At 47.6% G+C, this 10,722-nt stretch overlaps 1 protein-coding gene across 1 annotated transcript; it reads right to left on the bottom strand.

Moving 5' to 3' along the window:
• Window positions 1-916: 916 nt before the first annotated feature.
• On the bottom strand, window positions 917-10,068 carry LOC8036621 (neprilysin-1-like). Its single transcript, XM_040214665.2, has 3 exons — window positions 9,987-10,068; window positions 3,708-3,937; window positions 917-2,704 (listed from the first exon to the last, which is right to left on the bottom strand). Exons 1-3 carry the CDS (start codon window positions 10,066-10,068, stop codon window positions 917-919), a joined length of 2,100 nt encoding a protein of 699 aa, XP_040070599.2.
• Between the last annotated feature and the right edge of the window lie 654 nt (window positions 10,069-10,722).

The raw sequence follows: 10,722 nt of genomic DNA, 5'->3' as shown, positions 1-10,722 counted from the left end.
GTGGGACCCTCTATTATAAAACTTTCCATCCGAAAATTTTAGACTCTCTCATTTACTTTCTATTGTGACATGTGTGCACTTGCGTACTCTGCAATATCTTTATTTTCTGCAGCTGTATTTCGATATTTATGGGAAGAGCAAACTTTTCAAGGCTTATGTTTAGGCCAAAAACAATAAACTTAGGCTCATAACTTGACCCGATAGTAGAAAAGAAAGGAAAGACACATAAAAAGAGACGATGTATGTTGTTCGAACCTTCTATGTCTTTCTTTTCCTTTCTTGTCTCAGTTGAAGCTATGTCAACTTCGACTGGGTCGCCTGCGCACTCAACCTTCTTTCGATCTAATGTCGCAAGTCAGACTTGTTCTGGGAAATGATCAATATACGTAGTAGCAGCTAAATAACGGGTTTGTACTGTTGACACGCATTTCTCTTTTTTTTTTTTTCATCACCATTACTTCCAGAAACGCTTGGATTGATCCTCGCTCAAGCGATGCAGGTAGATAGGGTAATCTATTTGTATTATATGCCCTAAAGAAAGCACTACCTGCACGACATTCGTGCGTAAAGAGATATTTCTTCCAATATATTTTGCACTTCGAACCCATTGCACGGCCGTCGCTATCTGTCACTCTGATATTATATTCAAAGGGTATTTCGTGCTTCATTGCAGTGAATGGTTAGTCTACGCTCCCAACCTGTTCGTGGTATATCGAAATACGGAAATTTCACGGGTTCATCTTTCTTCGGTCGTTCTTTAGAGAACGCATCAGCAGTTAGCAAACTTCGAGAAAGACAGCTTAGCTCCGCCTTTTCTTTTATACATACATTTTATGTATCGAGAATTGTCGCTGCCTACAATTGATGCCTAAACGCGGAAGAAGCGTCTCACCGCCACTACGGTGTTTATTAGTAACTACCACAGCTCGCACCTTGTGTCGGGGTTCATGGGCGTGTTCGGTGGACACCTGAAAGCCTCGGCAAACTTTGGGTAATTCTTCAGCGGAACGTTCACTCTCAGCTGCGCCGGGACAGAATACTTGTACTGAATCTGTCGCTGGAACAACCCTGGTCGGACGCTGTCGCAGTGCGAAACGGCGAAATTCACGAAGAATAGTTTGTCCGTCGTGAGTGATTCCAGACCGGGCACCCTTGTGTTGCGAGGCAGCGGCCTGGCCAGGTGCATCGCCTTCAAGTAGACGTCATGAAGAGGGGGCAGCACAGCGTTGTCCGCCACGTTGTCGTCGAGGTAGCAGTCCTCGTCGTAGTCGGATGCGAGGAGCGTTTGCGCCTCGCTCGAGTACTGGTCTTGGAAGCACCGAAGCCGCTTCTCAAACTGGTCCCTACTTTCGGGCGCCCACCAGCCCACCACCTGGTTCCGCGCGTTTACTGTAGAGCCTCTTCGATCGACCGCTGAAAACATTCCACGGAGTATCGCGGGAGCGATGAGGGGCACAAAGAGTGGATCGAATGTTTGCGAGATATTGTTTGCAAAGGCGATAAGACCGTGAGGAATAAAGAGAACGTTTCTTTCCGGTTTGTACTCCACGACGCCGGCCACGAACGCCGATGTCTGGTACCGGGCATCGAGGTCGAAAGACGAATTGGTGATCCAATAGAAGGACCGTGTTTCGTTCAAAAGCTTGTAGTAACCCAGCAGTGGGTTATTAGGAGGAAAGGCGCTCACAAACTGGGGGTAGTAAGCGTTCATCTCGGCTTCCGACTCCCGGGCTCCTAGAAATTCAACCCTGAGCTTGTCAATCTTCTGCGCGGCCGCGTCAACTTCAACCTGATTCAACCAAGGAGAACGGAGCACACTCTGCTTCATGGTTTCTCGTATAAGATAGAGCAGCTTGTTCATTTCCTCGTCGTAGTGCCAGGAAGGCGACGTCACGTTTTCCTTGCTGAACGTCATCCGAGCCAGCTTACGGATCCAGTGCGGGCACAGATCTTCCAGCATGTGTAGGCAAGCTTGCAGCCGGTCGGGAACGGTCTCCACGTAGTTGTCGTGACTCAGCGGGATCAGAAAATCAACCTCGTTTGGAAGCAACGGTGAAAACTTGACCATGAGGGTGTACCCAACGTAATTCAATAGCGTCTTGAGGGAAAATTTGCGGAGTGTCAAGGCGAGTTTTGAGACATACTCCTTGTCCAGGCAGATAACACTGGACTGCCGATGAAACTGTACGCCGGCGTCTTCCATAATAAAGTTAAGGTACGTAAGCCAGTGCCACATGTTACGTCGCTGAAGCTCTTTGATCGTCGACGTTCTGTTGTCAAACGGCGTGAACCTTCGGGGAACCACAATCTGAAGAAGTCTCTGCTCCAACTGGACGATGTCTTCGGCCGCTTTGGACATGTCGTGATCCGTGAAGATTGACAGCAGTTTCTCGATGCGTTTCGCGTAGTCGGCAACCGATTCGTTGGTGTAGATGAGTTGGTGTCGCTGAAGAGGCAGCTGAGGCGCCTCGAGGTGCACTTTGTACTCGTCCTCTTCCAAATCTTTCATTAGGCTTACTTTCACGAAAGAGTTGAGTCCGATGTATTTGTCCAGAACTTTAGTTACGTCGGAGATGCGCATTACTCGGGAGTCCTTCTTGAAAGGCCAGCCTTCAATTAGGTTTTCCGTGTAAATGCTTTTCAGGGTTACCCAAAGAGATTCCTTCTTCTCAGCATCCGTGCAGTTGCCGAGGAAGAAGAGCAGCTGCAGTGGGAGAACATGAAAGCGGTTACGTGTTTTGATATTCTTTTCTAAAAGAACACCATCCGCTTTGGCACGCAAGAGTCCTAGATCAATATGGGACGAAAAATGTTCAACGTAATGATCAGGCATCAAAAAACGCTTTAATGGTTCAGCGTCTTTCTTAGAAAAATAGCCATTTTGTAAACACAAATGTAAAACCGTTCGGATAAGAGAAATAGTACAAGTAGTTACTATTATTCTCTCTCCCTCCTAAACGATACACAAAAACTTGTTGACCAGAAAAGAATCACCGGATGTGGTGAGTGGAAGTGCTCCGTGGATTAAAACTAGTTGGGAAAAAATGTGACAACTAAGTTCAGAAAGGGCTTTAATGCGAATCACAAACTACGTTGGAAAAAGTTTCCAGATTTATCTGAAAACTTCCATATGAAAAAATTCCATAACAAATGTGATATCTCGCAAGTTTCATAATTGTAGAACAATGTACGACAAGTGTGTTGGGACGATAAGAATTCGAAGATAGAATAAAGAAACTAGACGGAACCAGTCTCGCCCCGAAGCGATCGTCACACCTCCCCCTTCTAGCCTAGCACACAATTGTTTAGCGACGGTCATCCAAACGAGAGCAACTAAATTAACTGAGCTTAGTGTATGACACAGTATTCCCCGATGGTCTTGTGGATGCTGCAGCTGTCTTTGCTGGTGCAGACTCCAGAGGGGGCGCATTCGGCCGTTTACAGGATTCAAAAGTGCGACTTCTCGAACGTTAGACACGCTGTCAGAAACGTCAGGTGGTATAATTTCCCTCTGTCGTGTACAGCTTGAACATTTGCGGTGGACGGATAAGCGTCTCCTTCTATTTTAAATAAGGTTTCAGAGAGCTAAAAACGTTTATTTTAGACACCAAGATAGCCGAGGTGTCGTTACTCTTTTTGGTTAGCTTATTCGGTAACTCAAGTCCGCTCCTCTGCTTGCGTCTTCGAATAAAGATTCATCACCTCACCTGATTGGTGAAGAGCGTCGGGTGGCGAGCGTATTCGGCCGCTCGTGCCCTCTGCAGGTGTGCGAACAGGTTCCGGAGGTCATACATGAGCTGAGCAACGCTGTGCACCCTGTAGGGCCTGGTGTCGATCCGCTGGTGGCTCCGGTACCAGTTCCTGGAACCGCAGACGTAGCCGTAGAAGTCGTTGCAGGGTTCCACAGACGTGTTAAACTTCTCGTAGAGCTGTCGCCCTAAATCAAAGTACGTCCCAGTGTTAATCAAAAACTTTGCTAAGGAAATCTTAAGACCTTTTGTTTTTGTTTCAATACGTTCCCATTTGGACGTTACAAAACTTACAAAGAAGTTTATCCTCCATATTTCCAAATCTACGTGAACTTAACAAAAATAAAGAAAAAACAGAAAAAAACTATACGTGTAAGAGAAAGGAGGGGAAACAGAGAAGGTGTTCGTTGTCCCTGAAAGAAGTGTGACGCCTCCTTGCACCAATCTTTCAAGTCTTAGTGATTAGGGTGGGCACCCCGTCATGACCTTCGGTGGTGAGCACCAGAGCGTCACAGTTCTCGTTCATTAATTAGAAAGGAGTTCCTATGCCGATTGATAAGCCCGAATAGTGGCTGTAGACCACTAGACCCTGTTTGGTGAAGATGCTGCGGTAGCGGAAGCTCAAAGTTCCTCGGAAGGAGACTGCTTACTAGGAGTCGGATCAATGCCACTTGTTGACGACATATCAGAGAGGTTCATTCCAATATTCTCAATAGCTCCTGTGTGGGCAGGTCACGGTAGCGTGGCAGTTGAAGGCAGGCCTGGCGCCTTAGAACCGCAAAAGCAGCTCGTCGCTGCACACTTTCGAGAGATACTGATAACTAGAGTTAATAGGGGTCCCAGACCGCAGCACTGTACTCCAGGTGTGGGAGGACTATGGTAGTGTATAGTTATCGCAGAGCAGTAGCGCCAGCTTCCAGAGTCACCAGAAGCCCTAAACCAAGCATCCGCCGCGCCCTGGTAGTCGCCTCACCGGTGTGAGCTGAGAAATGGAATTTAGGGTCTGTTGTATTTTCAAAGATCCTTGCACGTTTTGCTGTAGGGAGTACTGTGTCGCTCAGCACGAGACCGTACTGAGAGGTAACACGGCTTCTGGATGTTGAGTACTTCCTGTAATTTAGAGAGAATTTGTTTCCCACGGACCAAGTGTGACGAGAATTTAGGTCACCCTAAAGTTGCTGGTACTTGAAGTAGTGCTGAACTCGCTGAATAATGGTGAGATCATCGGTGTAGAAGAGGGGCGTGTAATGCTAGGAATGTGTTACGTAATTAATTAAGATGTTAAACTCAGTGGGTCCCAGGACGTTTCCTTCAGATATTCCCAACAAGACATGTTTAGCGCTTGATACTGCTCCTAAAAAGATAACTTTTTTTGAAACGATCTTGCAGAGTCTGATACCTGCTTGTCAAGACAGCCTAAAATTCCAACCTTGAATAACTTGCAACAAAGTAGTCCATGGTCAACCTTGTGGAACGCTTGTTTAAAGCCTAGCTGAACAAGCTTACACTGGGTGCGCTTACCGATAAAGGAGCTGAGTGTGTGGATGGAAGTGGACAGGGCTGATCCACAACTCCGCCCTGACTAATTTACGTACTGTCAATGTGAGAGAAGGTTTTGCTGCTCGAGGTGAGCAAGAAGCTTTTTGTTAAGGATTCGCTCCGCTCTTCTCCAGAGGCCCATCAAGCCGGGTGGGAACTAGAGGCCTACGGAACACAGCAACATTTTCCTCTATGGTCAACCACCCTGTCAACTGAGCTATCAACATGATTAATTTTAGTTATTAAAAGGCGATTTGCGTGCATTTTTTGTTCTACCTTCGATAACGCATCGAGCATTCCCGTGATGCCAGAGCGCGGCGAAAGGCAACGATCGCGGAAAATGGCGCCATCGCCTTCCCTGCCTGTTAGCCGGACACAAACAGATGCTAACAGGTAGAAGACTGTAACCACGCAAGGCGGTTAACTGATTGGTTTCTGTCGCCATGGTATTTGCATTTTTATATTTTAATATCTTTGAAGATTTGAGAGGGTCGTTTTGTACCAGTGGTGCTAAAATTGCTTTGGAGCGTCAACGTACTGGAAGTGTTTCTCACCAATAAAAACGTCTTTGGCAATGTGTATAAACTCAGCGTATCAATCATGCTTATCTCCATACATCTCTTACAACGTTATTGTTCGTCTTGCGTATTTCAAGGTAGAAAATTTGGTTTTCAATGCTGCCAAGCATCCACACCGCATGTAGTGGCAGTGGGAAGAAGTGCGGTTGTTTTGAGGTTGTGTTGATAAGAAAATCTCGGTATATACAAGAAACAACTTTATAAAGCAACTTTTCACTCGGTATTTGGCTCGGCTCACTAAGAATGAAGAGGTCAAGAAAAACTGCTCATTCCATAATCCAAAATGGCGACCATACGGGGAGCTTAGCGCTACTGTACCAGGGTCCAGTGACTTTAGTCGACATCAACGTTACTAGATCAACTTGGTCGACACCCCGCTGGCGCATGTGCACGATCGTCCGAGGAGAAGAAGGTAAACGCCGTATGGCTAGACCTCGGAAGGTCTGTAACGAGTGCCAAAAACGAACATTACGGTTACGCTGCGGCACGCTCAGGAGGTCTGGCATACACAAAGTATATATGAGGCACGGCAGCGGCACTAGAGCGGATTCAAAAATGGTCGTGAAAATCCTCGTAATCGTACTCACAGATGGCACAAAAACAACGACGGCGCCAAAATGATAGTGAACTACGCAAGCGTTGAGCTGCTATCGCTGTGACACACGTTGCGCGGTAGTGCACATGCCTTTAGATTTCAGTTTATTTTACTTCACCGAGACTAAGAAAGGTAGACCGGAACGAAGGCTAAAATGAAGCAACGCCACGTATCACATGTCACACGAGCACAAAGTGTGCGAAATGCGTTCCGGCGTTTCTGTCCAGACAAAAACGTAACTAGCAGTCATTTCTCCGTGCGATTTCTCAGCACAAAGTACGAGTCACTAAGTCATGAGTCTTTTTAGAGCGTGGTTGATGACGCTCTTAAATGAGATTTATCCGAAGGCTCAAGCAGCGCCTGGGTTCAATCTGTGCCCCATACTACCCTTCGGTAGATGACATAGAAAATGCTGCACCACGGCCTCGGTATTTATTTATTTTATATATTTCAATATCCTCGGGACCCTTAGGGCATTACAGCGGGGGAGGGCATACAAATCCACGCTGGAATAATGCACGCAAAAAAGATGCAACGGAAGAAATTTATCTAAGAGATTTGGGTCCAACTACCTGACCCCGAATCTCCGTATCAGTGCAGAAATGTAACTGTGTGCACGAAGCGAATCAAGTTTTAAGATGTGCTCGAGGAACTAGTCTGTCACGCGTGTGTATGTGACTACTCTTGTGACCTACAAACAAGCCGAAGTTCCTACCGCCACCGCTGAAGCTCTCGGTCGGTTTTTTTTTTAAACACATAGTATACTACGTTTTACGATACGATAGATCGTATGGCAAAACCTATCGAATCCACCGTTATGAACATATCACATGGCTCCGCACTCCGCACATCACAAAGTTCCTCCCAACCTTACTAGATCAACTCCGTTACGGAAGAGCTCACAGATCCAGCTTCTACAAGCAGTGCCCCCACTCCCCCCCTCCCCTAAGGTCCGCCTTCCATCTTTAGACGCGCTACCGTTTAAAGGGGTACTCCACCGATTTTTTGAGCTACCTCAACTAACTATATTTTCTGACTCCCCGGCCTTTACTCTCTCCGGTATGCTATTTAGAATCGCGAAATTCATAATAGTTATTGCGAAATCGGCAAATGAAAATGATGCAAAATCCAACATTCAAATATACGCGCGCTTTTCAGGGCCGTGACGTCAGTGGCAGGCAGTCTTGCCAGTCGAGCAAGCAGCCAAAAAATAGAATATGCCAATCATTTGTTCCGTGCTGGAGCGCGGGTAATTGCAGCGAGCTTCCCAGGCATTCATTTGACACCATGAAACTGCTTCGAATCAGTTTAAAACAAAATCTACAGCCCAAAGAGTGAACCCCTGCCTTCCACTGACGTCACTTTTTCATCGTTGCCAGTAGAGACTTCGAGCTTGAAAAACACGGTGAGGACCAAAACTGTAAATTCAATAACTTCGCGAAAAAACAATATTTTGACCTAATATTTGGGATACTATTTTCGCGATGTTTGTTGGTTAGTTTAGCAAAATTTCAAGCAAATCGGAGACAATGAAAAAATCGGTGGAGTAGCCCTTTAAGGGACGGCCGTTATGGTAATTCATCGTACTTTGTGTGGTAGTAGGAGTAGTGAGACACGTTTATTATGCTAGAAAAACAAAGAACAAGTAGAAAGGGGAGCGCATTAATGGCAGCGAGGCCTCAACGTCATGGCACTCTATGAGATACCGATGTATCCAAGCATACTTTAGGGGCGCATTCTACGGCGAGCAGCAAGCACCGATCGCGGTTGCTGGAATTTGTCACCCGTTTCTCAAGAGGAGTACGAGCAACGACACTGAAGCACCTCTACACCACGCTGGTGCTCCCGCATTTCGAGTGTAACTGCGCGGCAGTCTGGGATCTCCTTCAGGCCACCTTGCATCACTTGAGAGTATGCAGAGGCGTGCAGCTTACACTATCCTGCAGTGGCACTCCCCTCGTGTCCCATGTTATCGAGACTTGGCTATAGACGACCTGACGACACGTAGCGGTTGAAATTCTTTGGCCTTGCCCAGGCGCATCTCATCGACCCGGCTCTTTGCTACCTGCCTCCTGCCAGAATCTTCCGAGCTTCCTCTTGGTCGCCAGCTGCGGCTAAACAGGACCCGTGGCCTTCCGGCACTGTTTGTCCATATAGACCGACACCGACACACCTTCCTTATTAGGATAGTTAACCAATAGCGCTCCGTGCTGTCGGAAGTCAGAGGAGACCTAAAAGACAAAACAGATATAAAGCCAATCTGCAGGGACGCAGTGCGGCACCTGCGGCCCTAGGTATCATGTGTATATTCCTGTTTTCGTTGTTCTTGTTACGTTTTACCGGGCAGGGGGGGGGGGGGGGGGGGGGAGGGGGGGGGAGGTTCTGTCTTCGGTATTTTTCATCTGTTTGTGCATTTGGCATGTACCATCGGGTTCAAATTAAATGCGAACAGTAACAAAACTTTCAGCCCGCTACCGGCACAACTTCCAAGCTTGGGTTGGGCTTGGCGAGGTTCAAACACATCGGAGTAGGACGCACAATCTCGCAGTGCCCGACTACGGTGTGTTTGAATCTCGCTAAGCACAACCCAAGCTTGGAAGCTGCGCCGGTAGTGGGCTCGAAGCTCGGTCACTGTTCGCGTTACATCTGAACCCGATGGCACCTGCGGTATCACAAGCTTTCTGCTATGGGCTGCTAACCTTACTGTGGTGCCGCAACTCTCCAGAATTAAATAAATATCATTATATATATTATTATTATTAATATTATCCTAGTGTATGGATGGCCCTCTCCCTCGTACTCTATGGTCGGAGCACATACAGTTACTCTGCCCTCTGGAATACACAGTTTTGATATGCAGTCTCTAGATGGCGCTTGAAATGAAGGCAAACTAGGGAGCCTTCATACACTTTCGCCACGTCTGTCTTAGGATGGCGGCATCTCGGCCATTTCTATGCCCAGAATGCACGCGCTTCGATCTCGTTCGGAGTGAGCGCTTAGCCCTGCCCGGTGCTTTGGAGCCATTTTCAGGCCCATTAGGCACGCGCAGGCAGCTTTCAATACAACAATGGGCGTCTTCACCCTATGACAGACGCAGATTGAGGCACCCTAAGGCAAACCGATTTAAGGTGGAGACTCGGGTACCCGCTTTGCTGGATTTCCGCGACTCAGTTGACCTATACTCCGTTTCGTAACCGAGAGAATCCAAGGACGTGCGACGTTCGCGTGGCCTTCGAGTGAAAGTGCCGTGACGCGCGGAAATGTAGCCACGTGCTACGCTCGCAGAGGTGGATCGGCTTGGATTGCTCGTTGCGTCGGCTGCGGCTGGACGTTAGGTGACACGCCGCATAGTAAGGTCGGCCCTTCCCGAAGTTCCGGTGACACTCACACCGTTTTGGAATGGCTTCGTTGGCTCGTAGCGCTTTTGTTTTTTTTTGTTTTTTTGCAAGCTGACACGCAGATTTGTCAGAGGCTATAATAGCATAACCCGCAGACGTGCAGGCCATCTAAGGTTGACGGCCTTACCTTGCCAGAGGCAGACGTCGGAGTCACAGGTCTCGACGACAGTCTGGTCCTCCTTGTCTCTCATGGTTCCGTCGGCGTTCATGTCGCCCGAGTCCGGAAGAATGCGTCGTAGAGGGAGAAAGGGGACCCGGGAAGGCATGGTCACCGCTGGGCTGCTGCAGTCGTCGTGAGCAGACGTCGACGATAGCAGCCTTTCCTTGCTAACAAGGCCATGGTCCCTGATTTTCGCTGCGTCAGCAGTTAGCTCTGACTCGTGTTCAGTTAGTGAGAACTCGAGTCCCAATCAAACAATGACTTACCACTCGTGTCTAATCTGCGAACCGCGCTAGCCTCGGGTTTACGGCTCACAAAAATGAGAACTCGACTTGCTATGAAGCACGAATTGACTGGAAACGTTACACTACGACATCGTACTTCCAAACAAACATTTACCCCAAAAACATGTCTCCCTTGCCTTACACCGAGGAAAGGTAATGGTTCGTTGAATGCTTTCACATTCGGTATTAAACAATCTGTATTATTATGAACCAATTTCATTGGTGTCTACCGTATGGCTTTTTACACCGAAGCTGTTATCGCTAGGGTCCCGTGAATTTTTCGTGTGCGTCATCAAAAACTCCATTTTCCCTGCTATATATAGCGGGAAACCTTTCCCGGTAAATTTAGCGGGAAATTTACCCACCAAATTTTGCTCGAAAATTGACGTCACGTGACCTCAAACCAATTCAGTTCCCCG

The sequence above is a fragment of the Ixodes scapularis genome, unplaced genomic scaffold, assembly GCF_016920785.2.
Source record: "Ixodes scapularis isolate PalLabHiFi unplaced genomic scaffold, ASM1692078v2 PGA_scaffold4__175_contigs__length_147842914, whole genome shotgun sequence".
Lineage (NCBI taxonomy): Eukaryota > Metazoa > Arthropoda > Arachnida > Ixodida > Ixodidae > Ixodes > Ixodes scapularis.
The sequence above is the reverse complement of the archived record's forward strand: the minus strand, read 5'-3'. Positions and strand labels throughout refer to the sequence as shown.